A 21,829-nucleotide genomic window follows, 5' to 3' on the forward strand; every position below is an offset into this window, starting at 1 on the left:
TACAATAAAAAGGTTTTAAATTACTTTGCTGCAGAGGGAGATGTCTTCACCTTCTAAGGCTGTTTTATCTAAACATCCTTGAAAAGATAGTCCAGAAAAAAATAAAGGGCAATCTACATTCTACAAGAGAACCGGCCCCATCAATTTAAAAAGTCAATGTCATTTTTAACAAAAGGGTATGTGGGGTTAATGTAGAATAAAAGAAGCCATAATCAAGTGCAATGCATCAGTCTTGATTGGATTCTGAATCAGAAAAAGAAGGGCTATAAAAAACATTTTGTGGGCACTTGGGGAAATCTGAACATAGACTTGATATTAGTTTTTTTAGGGAATTGCTTTCTTAGGTATAATAATTATATTTTGGGTTTTGTAGGGAAGCACAAGCTTATTTTTAGAAGTTACACTCTGAAGTGTCATGGGTATCTGAAAGAAATCTTCAAATTGTTCAACAACACATGTACAGTAAATTGAACTACATTAAATTGTTTCTATTCAATTTTTATTATAATTTCTTTTTTGTTTGTTTGTTTTTGTTTTTGTTTTTGAGATGGAGTCTCGCTCTGTCGCCCAGGCCGGAGTGCAGTGGTGCGATCGCAGTTCACTGCAAATTCCACCTCCCGGGTTCTCGCCATTCTCCTGCCTCAGCCTCCCGAGTAGCTGGGACTTCAGGCGCCCGCCAACACGCCTGGCTAATTTTTTGTATTTTTTTTTTTTTTTTAGTAGAGACGGGATTTCACCGTGTTAGCTGCAATGGTCCCGATCTCCTGACCTCGTGATTTGCCCACCTCAGTCTCCCAGAGTGCTGGGATTACAGGCATGAGCCACCGCGCCCAGGCTTTTTATTATCATTTCATATACTTCAGCCTGATAAATAAATAAGTATAGCAAATATTAATGGTTGTTTCAGCCTGGGGATAAATATATGAATGTTACTATCCTTTCAACTTTTTTGATTACTTGGAAATTTTATTAATAAAGTTTTGAAAGAAAAAAATAAGAAAAAAAGTTTGACATCAAACTCACTGAGGAAGTGAATACTACTTTTACCACTTAGTAGCTATACGATGGCAACAATGCCAAAAGAAGTTTCTGGCATGGGAGCTGGCGGGGGCACCTGAGGCAGCTTTATTCCATCCACATCTTCCATTAGGAAGGCTTATTGCCACCAATAATAAGCATAACCCTACCTAAGAACAATGTGCTTGGCTACTCTGGGCATACTGCCTATGGGGTAGTCCTGCTCTGCAAGGAGCAGTAAAAAAAAAAAAAAAAAAAAAGAAAAGAAAAAGAAAAAAAAAAAAAAAAACAGTGTTCTTTAGCCCAAGCCTCCTAAGCACTAGATTTTGTCTCCTAAGACTCACTAAGTGGATGCTTTGTGACCTGGGCGAGGTGTTTAATTCTCCAAGGACTTAGTATTAAGTAAATCTGAAGAACAAGGCGGAAAGAGTTTAGGAATGACTTCCACATTTCTGGCCAGAGTGACACCTCAGGAAGAGAAAGCCTAAGCATCCCTGGGGGCTAGGAGTTATTTCAGGCCAAAGCACTGAAGAAGGAAAGAGAGACCTTCTCTTTAACAGTGGTATATGGGACTCAGAGCCGTCTTCTTTGTTTGTTCATTTATTTATTTTTATTTTTTTACTTTTTGAGACAGAGTCTCATTCAGTCACCCAGGCTGGAGTGCAGTGGCCCGGTCTCGGCTCACTGCAACCTCTGCCTCCCTGGTTCAAGGAATTCTCCTGCCTCAGGAGAGTCCTCCCAAGTAGCTCAGACTACTGCAGGTGTGCACCACCACACCTGGCTATTTTTTTTTTTTTTGAGACAGAGTCTTCCTCTGTTGCTCAGGCTGGAGCACAGTGGTGCAATCTCAGCTCACTGCAAGCTCTGCCTCCCCACATCTGGCTAATTGCTTGTATTTTTAGTAGAGACGGGGTTTCACCATGTTGGCCATGCTGCTCTTGAACTCCTGACCTCAGGTGATCTGCCCGCCTTGGCCTCCCAACATGCTGGGATTATACGCATCAACCACCGTGCCCAGGCTATATAACCATCTAATTTAATATTGACCAAATGAAATTTCCTTTTGTACCCCAAGCTGATGAACAGGAATGGAGCAATTTTGTTTTTCAAATGTTCTATAATGAGCATATATTACTTTATTATTAAGGAAAAATTATTTTTAAAGTGGTTCTATGGTATAAAACTCACAAAAAGTAAAATTTTAATTACTTGTAATTATGTAATTGTGAGCTAAATAGTGAACTTTTAAGTTCATACATTTGAACTTTTATCAATTAATTTATAGTAATAAAAAGACACACAATGTGTTTTGGCAGCAGTTGAGGGAGAAACTGGCAACAGCAGTAGCAGCAGGATGGGGGGACACCACGTCCACCCACCCACACTGGCAGCAGAGGTGGCATCCTGAGAAGAGGCAGGCAGTGAGAGACTGCCGCAGTTGGAATGACCAGAGAACCATCAGCAGGGCAGGGCAGCTGTGGGCGTGAACCATCTAGATCTCCAAGGAAGGGAAAAAATGGCGTGGGGGAGGTTGGAGATCCAGTAACACTAGGAGCAAATCCTCCTCCCGTGGCTAACCCTTTTCTTAACATCTCAGACTTACTTTTTTTTTCTTTCAGAGACAGGGTCTTGCTATGTTGCCAGGCTGGAGTATAGGAGCTATTCACAGGCATGATTACAGTGTACGCTATCCTTGAACTCCTGGGCTCAAGTTACTCTCCTGCCTCACCCTACTGAGTAGTTGGAGCTATAGGTATGTGCCACCATGCTTGGCTAGATTTACTTTTTATTTCACTGGAATAAAACCTTCATGATTAGTTTCAGATAAATTTATGAGTGGTAAACTGAATCCTTCCTTGCTTGTTTAAAAATATTTTAGGCTTGGTGCGATGACTCATGCCTGTAGTCGCAGCACTTTGGGAAGTCAAGGTGGGCGGATCACCTGAGGTCAGCAGTTCGAGACCAGCCTGGCCAACATGGCGAAACCCCACCTCTACTAAAAATACAAAAATTAGCTGGGCATGGTGGGCACCTGTAATCTCAGCTACTCAGGAGGCTCTCCTGCCTCAGCCTCCTGAGTAACTGGGATTACAGGTGTTCACCACTACACCCTGTTAATTTTTGTATTTTTAGTAGAGATGGCATTTCACCATGTTGGCCAGGACGGTCTTGAACTCCCGACCTCAGGTGACCCACCCGCCTTGGCCTTCCAAAGTGCTGGGATTACAGGCGTGAGCCACCGAGACTAGCCTTAATTTAGAACTTTAGTATGCTCTTTGATTTTTTTTTTTTAAGGTTTAGCCCTTCAACCTAGATCTCTACATCTTAAATTAATTTTACATACTAAAAGGGTACTAATACTGTTCTGGAAAGCAATCTGGCAGCATATATCAGGAGACTTTAAAAGTTCAAACTGTTGGCCGGGCACTGTGGCTCACACCTGTCATCCCAGCACTCTGGAAGGCCAAGGTGGGCAGATCACCTGAGGTCAGGAGGTAAAGACCAGCCTGCCTAACATGGCAAAACCCCATCTCTACTAAAAATACAAAATTAGACGGGCGTGGTGGCGCATGCCTGTAATCCCAGCTACTCAGGAGGCTGAGGCAGGAGAATCGCTTGAACCCAGGAGGTGGAGGTTGCAGTGAGCCGAGATCGCACCCCTGAACTCCAGCCTGGGCAACAGAGCAAGACTCTTTAAAAAAAAAAAAGAAAGAAAAAGTTCAAACTGTTTGACTCTTGTTAAAATTAATAAAAAGAAAATAACTAGATATATAGGCGATGGTACATAATATGCACTCAAATATTTATTGACTGTATCATATATGGTTATAGCAAATAATTGGAAACCATTTTTCTAAAGTTAATTAATGACTACAGTTTAATGAATTTACTGTGTGTCATCAACTATGATACTTTATAAATATTATTTCATTCAATGGTCCCAAAAAATCTGTATTTTACAAATAAGAGGGTATTTTTTGCCTAAAGTCCTATCAACTGGCATAAACTTTATCTCAATCTTAAAATGTTTTTATGACTGGCAACTAATGAATCTCTTATCTCCATCTACTATCCCTAGCAAAGAGAATTCTTGAATGAGCTTTTCTAGCCAACACAACAGATCACAGAATGTAACAGGTGAAAAGTCTAGATATCTAGTCAAACTGCCTCATTTTTAAGGCAGACAATTAAAGCCTAGAGAGACAATGCAACTTTCACAGACATTCAGTGACAAATCTAAATATTGAGCCAGATCTCCTAATTAAAAATTCTTTATACTACATAAAGCCACTTTATCTCAGAGGTAGGTCAACAGAAGTATGAGGAAAAAAATAACCTACATATTTTAATAATTAAAAAAGATAAAAGAAAAACTAATTCAGCAAAGAAACAATAAAACTACAATTCACAATGAAATACCATCTCACACCAGTCAGAATGGCTATCCTTAAAAGGACAAAAAATAACAGATGCTGGCATGGTTGTGGAGAAAAAGGAATGTGTTTACATTGTGGTGGGAGAGTAAATTAGTTCAGCCATTGTGGAAGACAGTGTGGCCATTCCTCAAAGACCTAGAGACAGAAATACTTTCGATCTAGTAATCCCATTACTGGGTATATACCCAAAGGATTATAAATCATTCTACTATAAAGACACATGCACGCATATATTTATTGCAGCACTGTTCACAATAGCAAAGACACAGAATCAATCCAGATGCCCATCAATGATAGACTGGATAAAGAAAATGTGGTACACAACACCATGGAATACTATGCAGCCATAAAAAGGAACGAGATCATGTCGTTTGCAGGAACATGGATGGAGCTGGAAGCCATTATCCTTAGCAAACAAACACAGGAACAGAAAACTAAATACTGCATGTGGGAGTTAAGTGATGAGAACACATGGACACCTCAAGAACAACACACACTGGGGCACATGGGAGTGTGGAGGAGGGAGAGGATCAGGAAAAATAATGGATACTAGGCTTAATATCTGGGTGAGGAAATAATCTGTAAAACAACCCCCCATGACACACATTTACCTTTGTAACAAACCTGCATATCCTTTACATGTATTCCTGATCTTAAAATAAAAGTTAAAAAACAACAACAAAAAACTACAATTCACTTGAACGAAATAAAAGAACTAAAACTTACCTAAATTAGCTTTTTCTTGACTCTTCATTGTTAGAATATCTACAATCGTGTGTCGCATCTCTCCAATAGGCTTAATTTTTTAAATGAATGAAGCAGATCCATGTAAGTTTTATTTTCTCTGACATTAACTAGGTATCCAAGCTGTGATTAAAATTTCATACTATATTTTAAAGTAAGGGAGTGGCTCTTAAACCATGCTTCTCAGACCACTTATAATTAAGATTGAAAAACGGCTGTCTTGACCGGGCACAGCAGCTCACACCTGTAATCCCAGCACTTTTGGAGGCTGAGGCAGGTGGATCAGGAGGTCAAGAGATTGAGACCATCCTGGCTAACATGGTGAAACCCTGTCTCTACTAAAAATACAGAAAAATTAGCTGGGCATGGTGGCGGGCGCCTGTAGTCCCAGCTACTCGAGAGGCTGAGGCAGGAGAATGATGGCATGAACCCAGGAGGCGGAGCTTGCAGTGAACTGAGATCGTGCCACTGCACTCCAGTCTGGGTGACAGAGCGAGACTCTGTCCCAAAAAAAAAAAAAAAAAGGAAAGAAAAAGAAAGAAAAAGAAAAATGGCTGTCTTTTCCAATTTATAGACTAAAAATGAAGGATAGAATTTCTTTTTCTTTCTTTTCTTTTCTTTCTTTCTTTACAGTCTCCCTGTATCACCACGCTGGAATGCAGTGACGCAATCTCGGCTCACTGCAACCACTGCCTCCCAGGTTCTAGTGATTCTCCTGCCTCAGCCTCTCCAGTAGCTGGGATTATGGGCGCGCACCACCATGCCAGCTAATTTTTTGTATTTTTAGTAGAGACAGGGTTTCACCATGCTGGCCATGCTGGCCTTGAACTCCTGACCTCATGATTCGCCCAGCTCAGCCTCCCAAAGCGCTAGGATTACAGGCGTGAGCGACCATGCCCAGCATAGAATTTCACATTTAAAAACTTCCCCCATGATTTTACTTAAGCCTTGCTCCTTTTCTCTTACATTTAAGTCTATGGTTATATTTTTGTTTCATATGCTATGAAATGTATCTCTGAAGAGCTTAAGGTTGATCATCTCAACATATTCATTCACGAATTTACTAAGTACCCATTATTTATCAGATATTATAAGCATTTACTATGTTCCATTCAACACAGTGAAGATTAGGGAAGGTGTAATTCACATTCTTAGTTCCAGAACTTAGTCCTGAATTACTCAGCTATCCTGCTTTCAGTTTTCTCGGCTAATTTTTTTTTTTTTTTTTTTTTTTTTTTTGAGACAGGGTGTTGATCTGTTGACTCAGGATGGAGTGCAGTGGCATAATCATGGCTCACTGGTCTTGAACTCTAGAGCTCAAGCAATTCTCCCACTTCAGCTTCCCGCATAGCTGTGACCACAACTGTCTACCACCAAATAAACTTTAAATTTTTTTTTTGCAGAGATGGGGGTCTCACCATCTTGCCCAGGCTGGTCTTGAACTCTTGGACTCAAACGATCCTCCCACCTCGGCCTCCCAACATGTTGGGATTACAGCCGTGAACCATCATACCTGGCCACTAATTTTAAGAGATGGGGTCTATGTTGCCCAGGCTGGACTCAAACTCCTGGGCTTAGGCAATCCTCCCAGATTGGCCTCCCAAGTAGTTGGGACTATAGGTATCCACTACTGTGCCCAGCCATCATGGCTAATTTTGATTCTTGTTTTCCAGCATCTTCTCCTCTGATGTTATATCTTTCCGTTTACATTATTGCTTTCTATGTGAGCCTTGGCTCCAGCTTTGCATCCTTGCTACAATGTCCTTGGTTGCCTTAAGTAATGTCCCTTCTGATACAATGTAGTGGGGGCCTAACACTCCCTTCCAGGTAGCATCTGTCAAATATAATTACCCTTCTGGAAAGAGTTTTACACATGATAGTCACTGGGAGACTATCTGCTGAATATCTGATTTTTTACTTAAGTGAAAAGTCAAATAGCATTTATTGATTCTGTTGAGACAAAGGTGAATAGACCTCTCTTAAAAAAAGGAGTTTAAAAAAATTATCTATGTAAACAATCTCCAAGAATGTGTTTCTGAGAAACCTGGTCAAAAGGAAATATATTTTAAGAACATTTATCCATAAAAACAAACAAACAAAAACCCAACCAAACGAAAAACTCAAGAAATGATTTATTCTATACCCAAAGCTTTGTGTATCAATAGGCTAGAAGAGATAAGGAGTATCAAGCCACTATAGAGGTAATAATGTTAGAGAAACTGGTTTATTGTCATTTTCTGTATGCAGACAGGACCAATCTATACAGTGTATATATAGGGGTACATTTGGGTTTACTCTTAAAGTGAAAGAGTTCTCTTACAAAACCAAGAGAGCTTGATAACATTTTTTTTTTTTTTTTTTTGTGAGACGGAGTCTCGCTCTGTCGCCTGGGCTGGAGTGCAGTGGCCGGATCTCAGCTCACTGCAAGCTCCGCCTCCCGGGTTTACGCCATTCTCCTGCCTCAGCCTCCCGAGTAGCTGGGATTACAGGCGCCCTCCAACTCACCCGGCTAGTTTTTTTTTGTTTTTTTTTAGTAGAGACGGGGTTTCACCGTGTTAGCCAGGATGGTCTCGATCTCCTGACCTTGTGATCCACCCGTCTCGGCCTCCCAAAGTGCTGGGATTACAGGCTTGAGCCACCACGCCCGGCCGATAACATTTAAAAAGCTAATTTCATCCCTTTTGCTTTATATTCAATAAACAAATTTTAATATTACATTCAGTCTCCCCATAAATTTTCAACCAGGAAATGCATACAATAATATGCTAAGACATATCATGCAGAAAGTTTCATTAAATATATGAAACCGGGCACAGCGGCTTATACCCACTTTCTAAAGTCTGATTATTCCCAGTACAGGAATAAAAGACTTAGAAGGCCAACAGCTTTTATAATGCAATCCTTGTGGCCTTTAAACATTTATTACTACTACATATACAACCACAATTTTCTCAAGCTATGTTGTGATGTGTTTCAAATTAATTCCAAATTGTCTACTACACTGTAATCGTAAAGATCAGTAAATGTTTCTCTTACCTGAGCCTCTGCCAGAATGGCTTTCTCATAGATTGCAATAATATTTTCAATAGGACTTGTGAGTGGTTCAATATGTACAAGACATATCCAATACTTAACAAGCTTTTTGGCATCTGGAATATTTTTAATCAGGTCATTCAGTGTGACCAGTATGTCTTCTTTTGGACATCCCTAAAAGAGCAAGAAATAATGTGTGTAATATTTTTTAGCTTACAAACTATGAACAATAATTGAGCCTACTATAGTCAAGATCAATGATAAAGATAGCCATAAGCATAAAACAAAAAAATGAAATATTAGTTGAGACATTTATTAGTAAAAAATGAACACTGATTTGGTCTTGATTTTATCCTCGTATATATTGTGGGATTCCATTTGTTAATACCTTCTACCAAATGTTTATGAGTCAGAATAGCCTGCAGAGTTTTTTTCCCTCTTAATTGTCTTTGTCAGGTTTTGATATTAAGATTAAAATGAATCTGTAATGGTTTATGTCAGAGTTACATATAGTTAAATAGTAGGGCAGAAAAAATTCATAGTATCAAAAGGAAAAACTTCAACTGAGCAGAAATAAACTCTGATTCTATTCTATTAGAGAATCAGTTTTCCTGATTGTAACTTTTACTGGTGTTCAGAACCACAAGTGTTCAGAACCACAAGAAGTTACAAGATGCTCATGAAGAGTAGAGGAAGGTTTGAAATAATACCTTGAATTCAGTTTTGCTATGGATCTTACATACTAGTGGGTGACCAAAATAAGATTAAAGAGCAGTCAGGAAACAAAGATATTGTCTATTATTCAACAGAATGTTGTTTTGGAGCTGATTATTATACTCCATAGGGTTTTGGTCTAAATGGCAAAATTCTGCAATAAATTCAAAAACATGATGATGATGTTGGCTTAGATGAATGGGATTTTGTTTCTTTCTTTCTTTCTTTCTTTTTTTTTTTTTTTTTTTTTTTTTTGAGATGGAGTTTTGTTCTTGTTGCCCAGGCTGGAGTGCAATGGCACGATCTCGGCTCACTGCAACCTCTGCCTCCCAGGTCAGACTGCAGGCACGCACCACCACACCTGGCCAATTTTGTTATGTTTTGTTTTGTTTTGTTTGAGACAGAGTCTTGCTCTGTCGCCCAGGCTGGAGTGCAGTGGTGCGATCTTGGCTCACTACAAGCTCAGCCTCCCCACACCTGTCTAATTGTATTTTTAGTAGAGACAGGATTTCACCATGTTGGCCATGCTGCTGTTGAACTCCTGACCTCAGGTGATGCACCCGCCTTGGCCTCCCAACGTGCTGGGATTATAGGCATCAACCACTGTGCCCAGCCTATTTAGTAAACTAATTTAATATTGACCAAATGAAATTTCCTTTTGTACCCAAACTGATGAACAGGAATGGAGCAATTTTGTTTTTCAAATGTTCTATAATGAGCATATATTAATTTATTTTTAAGGAAAAATTATTTTTAAAGTGGTTCTATGGTATAAAACTCACAAAAAGTAAAATTTTAATTACTTGTAATTATATAATTATGAGCTAAATAGTAAACTTTTAAGTTCAAACATTTGAACTTTTATCAATCAATTTATAATAATAAAAAGACATGTGATGTGTTTTGGCAACAGTTGAGGGAGAAACTGGCAACAGCAGTAGCAGCAGGATCAGGGGCACCACACCCACCCACACTGGCAGCAGAGGTGGCATCCTGAGAAGAGGCAGGCAGTGAGAGACTGCCGCAGCTGGAATGACCACAGAACCATCAGCAGGGCAAGGCAAATGTGGGCATGAACCATCTAGATCTCCAAGGAAGGGAAACAATGGCGTGGGAGAGGTTGGAGATCCAACAACACTAGGAGCAAATCCTCCCCCTAATAGCCACAAGGTGACTCACCGAATATATTTCCAGGCATTAAAATAGATGATCTCTGACCCTCAGCAGGATTGTTATGTTTGGTTTTTGTTTTGTTAATGTAAAAAAAAAGAGAAAAAAATGGTTAAGAGTAGAGGAAGCCCTACAACAAAAAGCAATTGTTCCTTGCTTTTTATCTCCACAGCCTCAGTCCCACTTCCAAAGGGCAACCACGTTGACCTTTGTGGTTTTAAATTCTCCTGATGATCTTCAACTGTACGAATAGGATTAAGCTGCTATTTTGTGACATTATTGACTCTTGCAAGGACTGATTAAAAAGTCAGCTTAATTCACCTCCCTAAAACACAAGGTGCACATGATAGTTACATTACAATTTTTAGTCCTATTGGTCACTTTAGTAACTTCAATATCCTTCAACTTTTGTTTTTAGTTCTATTAAATACAGATGGTGCCTCTTGGCTCTCCATTTCGTGATAGGAGATGTGAACTCCTATTTCTCTTGAACTCTCCACCTCTGCTTCTACCTCCAAACTTCTTATTTTTTAGAAATGAGGCCTCCCTCTGTTGCCCAGGCTGGATTACCTCTGGTGCAATCATAGCTCACTGCAGCCTCAAACCCCTCTACCTCCAAACTTTTCAAAGCTGTACTCTCCTAGATATCCATGACTGATAACATTTATATTCCCTTCAGTAACTTTTTTTTTCTTTTTTTCGTTTTCTTTTTTTTTCTTTCTTTCTTTTTTTTTGAGACAGAGTCTCACTCTCTTGCCATGCTGGAGTGCAGTGGCATGATCTCAGCTCATTGCAACCTCCGCCTCCCGGATTCAAGTGATTCTTCTGCCTCAAGCCTCCCAAGTAGCTGGGTCTACAGGCACGTGCCACCACACCCAGCTAATTTTTGTATTTTTAATAGAGACAGGGTTTCACCATGTTGGCCAGGATGGTCGCAATCTCTTGACCTTGTGATCCTCCCTCATCGGCCTTCCAATGTGCTGGGATTATAGGCATGAGACACCGCGCCTGGCCTAAGTCTTCTATAAGTTGGTTCTAATAGACAATAACCAATAAGCAGCATTATGAAAATGTTGGTCCACAGCAGAGCCAAGTAGTATGCTGTGATTGATTTGCCTCTGTGTAATCACAATGTCTCAACCCTGTGCTGCTCAGTTTCTCAAAATCATGGTTACTTTGTTGTTGCTGTTGCTTTGCCTAGTACTTTTTTGTTGTTGAAAGAAATCTGTGCCATCTTACCCATTCTATTTTCTTGGAATATTTTTCTTTTCAAAGCCCATCGATGACTCAGTTAAACTTAATTCATATTTGTATTACAATTTTCTTGTAGAGTCTTTCAGAAAATAAAATTTCTAGGTGCTTTTCTTATTTTCATTTTCTTTGCCCGAAGTATATCTTCAAGTTCTTCCAACTGTATGTTCCATGAAATACCTTTGTTTCCTGGATCTCCCATTCTTGCTCAGATATGAACTGGTGGCTTAGTCACCCGCAAAACTGACATTCTAGGTCACATCTGCTGCTGCCTGAATCCCATGGCTTCCTTGTGGTACTTTGCTGTTTTACTGATGGAGTATATGCTCTAATAACTCCTCAAGAAAAGTTGTCTGGCAGGTAAGCTTTCTGAGTCTTTGCATGTGTAACAATGTCTTTATTTTGCCCTTGCACATAATTTGACTGGGTGGAAGTTTCTCAAGATGAAAATCATTTTCTCCCTCAACTTCCAAGCTATTATTCCACCATTTTTAGTGCAGCTGATGATCAATCTAATGCCAGCATGCCTTGTTTCTTGTAGAAGTTTGTGTTCCTCTATTTCTGGAAAGCTTTTGAATAGCTGGTCACTTATTTAACAAATTTTATTGAGCTCCTACTCTATGGCAGCCACTAGGGACAGGACCTAGGGACACAATATTAAATTATTATTATTATTATATATATTTTTGAAACAGAGTCTCACTCTGTTGCCCAGGCTGGAATGCAGTGGCACGATCTCGGCTCACTGCAAGTTCCGCCTCCCGGGTTCATGCCATTCTTCTGCCTCAGCCTCCCAAGTAGCTGGGACTACAGGCGCCCACCACCACACCCAGCTGATTTTTTGTATTTTTTTAGTAGAGATGGAGTTTCACTGTGTTAGCCAGGATGGTCTTGATCTCCTGACCTCGTGATCTGCCCGCCTCGGCCTCCCAAAGTGCCGGCTAAGATTAGATTATTTCTAATGAAGTTTCCTACATGTCCACCAAAGACAATGCTTGAGGCATCTTCCTTTTTCTCAGAGGCAGAGATCAAATTAGCTTAATTTTGATATATTAAGATTTTATTCTTAGAGCTCCAGAAAACTGGGCTAGGTTGACAGAGAAAATGTTAGATGCTGGTGTTAGCTCACTGCGGTATTAATTTAGATGTGTGATTATAATGGGGAAGAACATAATTTAACAGAAAAGCTTTCTGTTCATAGTGTTTTCCTTGACTTTCCACCTTTCCCATATGTTATTGTCTGACACTGTAGGGTACATCACTGTGAAATCAAAAACAAGCAAGCATGTACCCTTTGTCCTCAAAGGTTGGCATGCAGGCCTGTGAACTTGGAAAGAAAACAAAGCTTTCTAGCATGATAAACAAAGAAAATGAAGATTAAAAAGTCTGGTTTCCTCTTCCTGGCATCAGCAAATACCAGCTGTCAGAGAGCTCTGAGTAATCTACCCCTCCTATTCCTAAAAGGTAATTAATATTAAAACATTGCCAAAAGGAGCTATATTTTGATTTTCAATTAAAACAACACAAATGAAGTGGCAATGCAACAAATATGAGAGAAAAATTTTAAATTGCAATATTTGCATTTGTGATGTTTTTACCATCTAATTTCACTCTCTCCAATGGTCCCTGAAACATCACCGGCAGGCTGATATCCTGATAAACTCTAAAAGGAAGAAAAAAAACAATCTAAAAGGCAGGATGGGTGTGGCAGTTAGAGAGGTCACCATGAAAAAGAAGGAAAGCGCAGCTACTCAAGGGATACAGATAAGTCATTAGGGTCAAGGGTTGAAAGGAGTACATGAGATTGCAGATTGCCCATGTGGTAACTAAAACTAATGACAGACTTCTAATAAAGGAACAAAACCTTTAGATTCTTTTGTTTGGCTCTTACTGCCAAACAAAGCAAGTTCCCAGACCAGTCCTAACATTTCATCAAACAGTAGAAAGCTTCTTTCCATTGGGAAAAGCTAAGAGAGGTGTCTCTTCAAACCCTCTTACAAACAAAAAGGGCCAGCTTTCTCCTGATGTTTCTGCTTTTAGAGAAGACTTGTAGACTGGGCGTTGTGGCTAATGCCTGTAACCCCAGTACTTTGGGAGGCCAAGGCAGGCAGATCACTTGAGGTCACCTGGGCGACAGAGCTAGACTACATCTCAAAAAAAAAAAAGTATTGTTTGTAAAGTGTAGAAGACTGAAAACACAAGCAAAAGGGATTCTAAATGTCTAAAAAGGCTTATTTCCTTCTTTAACTCATTATTCTCATTTAAAAAGCTTGACTGGGCGTGGTGGCTTATGCCTGTAATCCCAGCACTTTGGGAGGCCAAGGCGGGCAGATCACGAGGTCAGGAGTTCCAGACCAGCCTGGCCAATATGGTGAAACCCCATATCTACTAAAAATACAAAAATTAGCCAAGCCTGTTGGTACACACCTGTAGTCCCAGCTACTCAGGAGGCTGAGGCAGAAGAATCACTTGAATCCAGGAGGCGGAGGTTGCAGTGGGCTGAGATCGTGCCACTGCACTCCAGCCTGGGCAACAGAGCAAGACTCCATCTCAAAAAAAAAAAAAAAACTTAAACTGTAAAAAATTGTAAACTGTAAAAACTGCAAAAAATTGTAAACTGTTCTACCTGCTTTATATATACCTAAAGTTAATTAATGCATTTTCTGAACATGATAAAGTTATGTTTAAGAACAACATACATGCACCACTTCCCCTGCTGAGGTCTCTGCTGCCAGTTTGGTCCAGGAACACGTAATCACCATCCTGTTCCCAGGTAGTGGCATGGTCAGTACCTACTGCCCATTTCCTCAGAAGACAATACTTTCCTTTCCAAAATGTTTACTATTTATTTGCTCAGAACAGATAGGTCTTCATTTGACTCACTACCTGAACCACCAGCTTCTTACGTTATCTCTTTAAAGCAGAATTAATTCATATAATTTTGTGAAGTCACCTGGACTCTAATCTGAAAGTTCTTCTTGAATATCTATGGTATCACCATTTCTAAGTAGCTCAGCAGTCTAATGGTCGTAACTAACTTAATCAGACAAATATGAAACCTGTTTGATGCTACCATTGTAGGAGTCAAATTCTTAATGTATTTATAACTTAATAAATTGCAATTCAGAGTTATGACACCAAGTTAACTTTGCTCCACCCCTTTCCAGCTGAGGTTCCAGATTTCTGCTTCAGGATGGAAACTGCCAATGCAATGTTCAGACCATGTTCTACTCAAAAGTCACATCTTATCCTTCATAGCCACATGACAGACCAAGCCCCCCCAAAATAAAATTGTTTATATTTTATTACGATTATTAGTAATCAATCCATAGAAATTGAATAACAAAGGAAAAAGCTCAAGATAAATAATTTCTTTCTTGTGAATTCAAACACATGCATACACACACATTCTCCTGTGTGTGTGTTACTTCCTCCTCACATTCTGTCCCATGGTACAAATAGTTACACAAAAGTCTACAAAACACGAGTAGCAGACCCCAGCTGTGTAAAGCTCAGGCTTATTCTCAGTCTAGATCACCAGCTTCTCCATGCTAAGTGTACTTGTTGTTTCGTCCTCTTCATTTGACCCAAAATATCCTGGGAGGTCCAGCATCCTCTGCTCAGCCTCAGTGAGGCCAAATGATGTATTGTCATAGAAGGCAAACTCAGGGTGAGTGGGGAAGCTTTGACACTTGTCTCTTCTACACTGAGAAGGGCTCAGAGGACTGACCCTCTGGTAGCTATCTTTGGGGGATGTGGGAGAAGACTGCTTCCTTGAGACACTCTTGTGACTGGGGGACGGTCCCCTACGAGCTCTGTGGGGCTCTGTTCTCTCAATTCCTGCCACTAATCCTGCCTGGCGATCCCCAAGGTCTGGTTTCCTCAAGGGCTGCCCCAAAGTGTAGGATTTAGGGAGAGGGTTTAATGGACCACAGGTTCCACTTGCCCCCTGGAAATGCTCCGGTTTTTCAGGAAACAGGTGGGCGCCTCGACTCTGAGGCCTAAATCTGTCCTCTGCCTGCTCCCCGGTCCGCGTCCTAGAGCTGTAGGCGGGGGCCTGCCGTGGAGTCAGAGTGGACATGCTCCTCTCTCGGAACGGCCGGGCCTGCCTGGCTTCATGGAAACTCGCTGTCCTCCTGAAATGGGCGTTCCTGGCATGGCTCCTCTCGGATGGGCCCCCTCTGCTGCCCACGTGCCTTGCCTGTGACTTGCGAATCAGAGTCTGGCTGGGGCTTATGGCACAACTGGCCTGAGTCACACTTAAATCCAGTCTGGAGGGAGGCCTTTCCCCGGCGCTGACGGCAGGCTGCTCCGGAAATGGGGATTTGATCCGGAACTTGTTTGCTGCAGCTTCTTCCGGGCTTTCCAAATCTAAGGGAGGGCTGGCAGCCGCATCAATGGCGGTGTCTGTCAGGGGACTCTGAGACACGTGATACACTTTGGTGGTTTCCGTCAGACCTTTCTTTTTCATCTCCTTTAATTGCTGCTGGGCAAGGCGGTAGCTGAACAGAGGTGGGATTATCTTCTGGGCGTTGGACTGGAAGCTCTCGCTGCCAGAGACATCGTCCTCGGGAGGCACTGGCCCGCTCCGTCTGTAGGTCAGAGGGATGCCCGTGTCCCCTGGACTCCCTGTGGGCCCGTCTCCCCCATCTGAGAAGCTCCCACGCTGCTCGCTCAGCTCACAGATATTCTCCTCGTCCGAGTTCTTCCGGAAGCCGGGGGAGTGGATGGAGTTGTGTCGAGCAGGGGTGCTGCACTTGGGAGGGCGGCCGAACCTCCTCCACAGAGTGATGAGCACGGTGGCAATGATGATGAACAAGCACAAGGATATACCAGTGACAGTCACGATGTTTTTGGACTTCACTGGACCCTGGGGCTGAAGAGGAGATGGGCTGGATGGCTGGAAAGCTGCAAAACAGACAAACAACAACAACAAAAAAACACAAAGGAACAGATGTATTTTTACTTTTTCTTTTTCTTTTTTTTTTTTTTTTTGAGACAGAGTCTTGCTCTGTTACCCAAGCTGGAGTGCAGTGGTGTGATCTCGGCTCATTGCAACCTCCGCTTCTCAGGCTCAAACAATTCTCCTGCCTCAGCCTCCCAAGTAGCTGGGATTACAGGCACGTGCCACCAAGCCTGGCTAATTTTTTTGTATTTTTAGTAGAGCTGGGGTTTCACCATATTGGTCAGGCTGGTCTTGAACTCCTGACTTGTGATCCACCTGCCTTGGCCTCCCAAAGTGCTGGGATTACAGGTGTGAGCCACTTCGCTCGGCCCAAATACGTATTTCTAGTATTGTTTGCTCTGCACGGTTTTAAGGTCTCTGAGTCACTCACTCTAATTATCTAGCAGTTAAGGAATGACGGAAAATAAACAAGGACTGGGATTTCTGGTCTTACATATGGATTTCTGCCCGCAGCTGAAGCCAAACAAGATCACCAAAGGGGAAACACTGCAAAAACAGAGAGCATGCCGGGCGCGGTGGCTCAAGCCTGTAATCCCAGCACTTTGGGAGGCCGAGACGGGCGGATCACGAGGTCAGGAGATTGAGACCATCCTGGCTAACACGGTGAAACCCCGTCTCTACTAAAAAATACAAAAAACTAGCCGGGCGAGGTGGCGGGCGCTTGTAGTCCCAGCTACTCGGGAGGCTGAGGCAGGAGAATGGCGTAAACCCGGGAGGCGGAGCTTGCAGTGAGCTGAGGTCCGGCCACTGCACTCCAGCCTGGGTGACAGAGCGAGACTCCGTCTCAAAAAAAAAAAAAAAAAAAAAAAAAACAGAGAGCAACCGAAGCAAGGTGACCTGGTAAGCCATAATCAAGGTGACTCCCATGCTCACCAGCTCCTGCTGGAATTGGCCTCCAAGTTTCCACACAGAAATAGCATGTAGAAATTTTCTTTTTTTCTTATTTATTTTATTTTATTTTTTTTGTGAGACAGAGTCTCACTCTGTCGCCCAGGATGGAGTGCAGTGGCGTGATCTTGGCTCACTGAAACAACCTCCACCTCTGCGGTTCAAGCCTCCCTCAGCCTGCCTCTCCTGCCTGAAACCTCCCAAGTAGCTGGAACTACAGGTGCGTGCCACCACGCCCAGCTCATGTTTTTGTTTTTAGTAGAGACAGGGTTTCACCATGTTGGCCAGGATGGTCTCGAACTCCAGACCTCGTGATCCGCCCGCTTCAGCCTCCCAAAGTGCTGGGATTACAGGTGTGAGCCACCACACGTGACCAGAAATTTTCAAGGTAAAAATCAGTGTTCACTTAGGATAATGTAAATGTGGTGCCTATTGTTAAATGTACCTCTGAGAGGCACATCAGAAAATACCAAGTATAAAATGTGAAATGCAAAATGATTTAGGTAGGCCACATTTAAGTACCTACATATGCACATCTTAAGGGAAATTAACTGATGAAAGTAAGACTTGGCAATATATAATACAACTCATTTCCCCCTTCTATTATCCAGAAACTTGTCTTTCCTAAGTGTTAAATCCTCTGTATTCTCACTCTTCTATTTTCAACTATCCACTCCCCTTCCTACCTTCCATTGTGAGGGGTACTTTTCTTCTTTTTCTCTGCTCAAACTGGTGTGTCCCACAGTCATCAAAATGTTTCATCAAAATGCAGGCACCACCTGGAGCCTCCACCTGTGCTGCCACTGAAACACCTGGAAACCTGAGACCAGCTAATGCCATCAGACCTCCCCACTCTTTCCCCTTTGGTCACCGGTCCTATGGCTTTATTCCCATGGTTGTATCACCACCACCAGCTCTGTGCTTCATCTTCTCCACCCGTCCTCCCACTGCCCACTCTTTGTACTGTCCCCTAAGGGACAGCTGATTACAAATTCCTCAACATCCCTAACTGCTCCACAAAACACCGCCTTCACCTCCTTGTCCCAACTGAAACCAGGCTACCCTGCAGAGCATGGTTTCCCCCAACCCTCTCAGTGGAAGCTGTCACACATACTTTCTTTCTTTCTTTCTTTCTTTTTTTTTCTTTTTTGAGATGGAGTCTCGCTCTGCCACCCAGGCTGGAGTGCAGTGGTGCGATCTCGGCTCACTGCAAGCTCCGCCTCCCAGGTTCACGCCATTCTCCTGCCTCAGCCTCCTGAGTAGCTGGGAATATAGGCGCCTGCCACCACAGCCGGCTAATTTTTTTGTGTTTTTAGTAGAGATGGAGTTTCACCATGTTAGCCAGGATGGTCTCGATCTGCTGACCTCATGATCCGCCGACCTCAGCCTCCCAAAGTGCTGGGATTACACATACTTTATAAGTAAACAGGGCCAGAAGCAGAGTGTGCTCCCCAAGCTCATTCCTATTGCTGTTTCCAACCTGTGCTCTTTTACCTCCATAGAAAACTTCCATTCCTTTGATGCCCATGCCATCCTTGCCAACCACCATTCTACTCCTCTCTCAACACCATCATCTTCCAACCTCCTGCTAGCCATCAGTCACTCTAGCACCTGGGTCCCAGTCTCCCTCACTATGCCAGAGCTAGGACCATCCAGGTGACTTCAGGTCCATCCAACATATAGTAACTTCCCACCGTCGGCTCCTCTTCTAAAATCTTAAACTGCTCAACCCACTCTCTAGCTGTGTTCACTACTCTCACTCACTATTACTACATTAAGACTTCTGATTCTCCAGCCCTCCATTTTCTCCCATCTGCCAGACACTTCCTAACCTCACTTCTCCCCCTAACCAAATTACAACCATGATCCATGACTGAAACCATTTTCCTTCCAACAACCTCAATTCTCTTGACCTCTAATACTGCTCTACAGCAGAAGTCTGACCCTAGACATGTGAATCTCAGACACATGAATTCCTAGCTGCTGCACTGGTGGAGAAAATAACACAACCATGTAGGTCAGTGCCCCCACATAGTCACAGCACCCAACCTCAGCTGCCCATGGGTCCTTCCATAGGTCCCCTACAACACCTGCTTCCAATGTCACCACTTCCTTAAGCCCCCTATCCAATCCACTTCCTTAACACTCTTAATAGGTCACACACACACAATATAGAAGCCATCAGGCAAGTACATGCCCAGCTTCTTCTGTGATCCTCCTCTGTCCCATAAACTTACTAGCAGCCACACCTCTATTTACCTTTTTTCCACATAATCAGTGGGAGAACTGTCCTCCTATAAAAGGTGAGGCCACAAGCAAATGCTCTCTAGGCCTCCTTTATCCAGGGGCATCATCCCTCTGCAGCAATTATCTCCAGCTGCTCTTCTATGTAGCTCCACTTCCTCAGCACACAAACATACTCAAGCTCTTTGCACTTTAAAAAGACCCTTCTCCAACCTTCTCACACTCTCAGACATATCTTGTTTCCTTGTCTTCTCAGCCATGCTTACTGAAAAGAGGGGTCCGCATTTGCTTACTGCTCTTACATCACCTCTGTCTCCTGCAACCTATCCCCAAGATTCCAATTAAACAGCTCCCACCAAGGTTATGAATGACCTCCCAATAGTCAAATTCAAAGGAGTTCGTTCTGCAGCATTGGCTACTGTTATATAGCTCTTGCAACTCTCTCTCTCTCCCTTTTGGTTTCAATGAGAACATTCACTTATGTAATTTAGAGAGAAGAGCATGAATTTTAGATCCAAGGAGAGCTACAGTCCATTCCTGACTCCACTAGCTCTACTGTCTCCATTGGCTGTCCCACCACCTCCATCTCAAAATGCCCAAGACTCACCATCTTCCCCTACAACTTGTGCTTCCTCTGATATATCTGATCTTAAAGGAATGGAATCACAGTTCACACAGTTGCCAGTACTAAAATCCTGGGTTTTATCCTTCATGCTCCCTCTCCATCATTTGCCACATACAGAGTCTGAATTCTCCTCTCCCTCCATCACCATTGCTGGCACTTCATTTTGCAAATAGGTTCCTGAAAATTTTTTCTTAACAGGTACATCTGCTGCCATGCCTAACCTTCTGATTTATACTCCTTGCTACAGCCAGATAGAGATACCATGAAAACACAGGTCCCAACCTTCAAGGCCCCTCAGGATATGAATCCTGTTTGCTTGGCTGGCCTCATGTCTCCCACCCCTTCCTGGCACACTATCATCCAGCCACACTAAACTACTTTCAGTTTTCCAGGTCTCTTAATGTGCCATCTTCCATGCCTTCATTCATTGCTCCCTTTGCTAAAACTCCCATTTTCACCTCCTTCACCTGGGGGACACCTCAGCTTCCAAACTTCAGCTCAAATATCACCTCCTTGGTTGGGTGTGGTGGCTTACGCCTGTAATCCCAGCACTTAAGGAGGCCGAAGTGGGTGGATCACTTGAGGCCAGGAGTTCGAGACCAGCCTGGCCAACATGGTGAAGCCTCATCTCTACTAAAAATACAAAAAATTAGCCAGTTGTGGTGGTGCGCACCTGTAGTCCCAGCTACTTGGGAGGCAGAGGCAGTAGAATCCCTTGAACCCAGAAGGCAGAGGTTGCAGTGAGTTGAGATCATGCCACTGCACTCCAGCCTGGGCAACAGAGCAAGACTCTGCTTAAAAAAAAAAAAAAAAAAAAGGATCACCTCCTCCAAGACTGGAGATGTTTTGGGCTTGGATTATCACTACTGAAAGCTTCTATAGCAAGCTATGGGTACATTTTTCATTGCAGGCCCTTAATATTGTACTGAGTATTAAGCCTGTTTATGTGCCTTTTGAGCTACTATAAGCCCCTTCAAGACAGTCTTATCAATACATTCCCAACCACAGTCACAGTAACTTGCATAGTGCTCAATAAACACTGGTTTAACTGACTGATTCATTCCTTCATTATTAAAAAGGCAATAGTAAAATGATCAGTATTCCACCAGATGGAACATCGGTGCAACAGTAATATAATTATGCTACTCTCTTGTTGAACAAGATAGATCATATAATGTAGAACTACATTCAGACCTTGGCATAAGAACATTCTTTTAAAGCCAAACCAACTTCTGAACTCCTAAACAAGTGAAAACAGTTGAATGATGAAAGACTTGTTCCCTGATGTATCACTTCCTTCACCTGCAGTGGCTGCTCATGACAGTGGGTAGCAGCATTGCTATTACACACCATGAACCTCTTCACTCGACTCTGTTATCTTTTTACTCTGGCTGGCTTCCTTTAAAATCACAGCTGGAGAAAAGCCCAAAAGCTGCTGGCCTCGCCCATCTCTATCTCTAGTTTTTCCTCTTTCACCTGAAGTAAAGGAGATGTGTTGATGCTATGCAGCCTGTGAATGGATCTTTACATTTCCAAAGATTGAAAATAGGTTGACTAGGACAAAGAGAACACTTGGAAGACATGATCATTTTTATCCACGTAAGCAAATATCTGAGGACCACTTACAGTAGAGCAGGCAAGTCTATAGGGCTTAGCCTTCTTGCTAACTTATAATGCACAAATTTCCAGTTCCTAGTCAGTATTAAAGAATTAAGATGCTGGCTGGGCGTAGTGGCTCAC

General features: G+C 42.4%; 1 protein-coding gene and 1 long non-coding RNA gene across 6 annotated transcripts in view; both read right to left on the reverse strand.

Moving 5' to 3' along the window:
- LOC114673575 (uncharacterized) overlaps positions 1 to 10,663 on the reverse strand; it is a 33,863-nt gene extending 23,200 nt beyond the window's left edge. Inside the window, exons 1-3 of the long non-coding RNA XR_013407655.1 lie at positions 10,125 to 10,663; positions 8,235 to 8,405; positions 5,181 to 5,250 (exon numbers count right to left, since the gene is read on the reverse strand). This is a non-coding gene — a long non-coding RNA (uncharacterized LOC114673575). The remainder of the gene's footprint in view (positions 1 to 5,180; positions 5,251 to 8,234; positions 8,406 to 10,124) is intronic.
- Positions 10,664 to 14,652: 3,989 nt separating this feature from the next.
- The window catches only part of THSD1 (thrombospondin type 1 domain containing 1), a 34,000-nt gene continuing 26,823 nt past the window's right edge, over positions 14,653 to 21,829 (reverse strand). For all 5 annotated transcript variants that reach the window (XM_028837585.2, XM_015121136.3, XM_015121135.3 and 2 more), the window contains one exon: positions 14,653 to 16,274. In XM_028837585.2, the coding sequence (XP_028693418.2) occupies positions 14,896 to 16,274 (1,379 nt within the window). In that variant the 3' untranslated portion in view covers positions 14,653 to 14,895. The remainder of the gene's footprint in view (positions 16,275 to 21,829) is intronic.

The sequence above is a fragment of the Macaca mulatta genome, chromosome 17 (assembly GCF_049350105.2).
Source record: "Macaca mulatta isolate MMU2019108-1 chromosome 17, T2T-MMU8v2.0, whole genome shotgun sequence".
NCBI lineage: Eukaryota > Metazoa > Chordata > Mammalia > Primates > Cercopithecidae > Macaca > Macaca mulatta.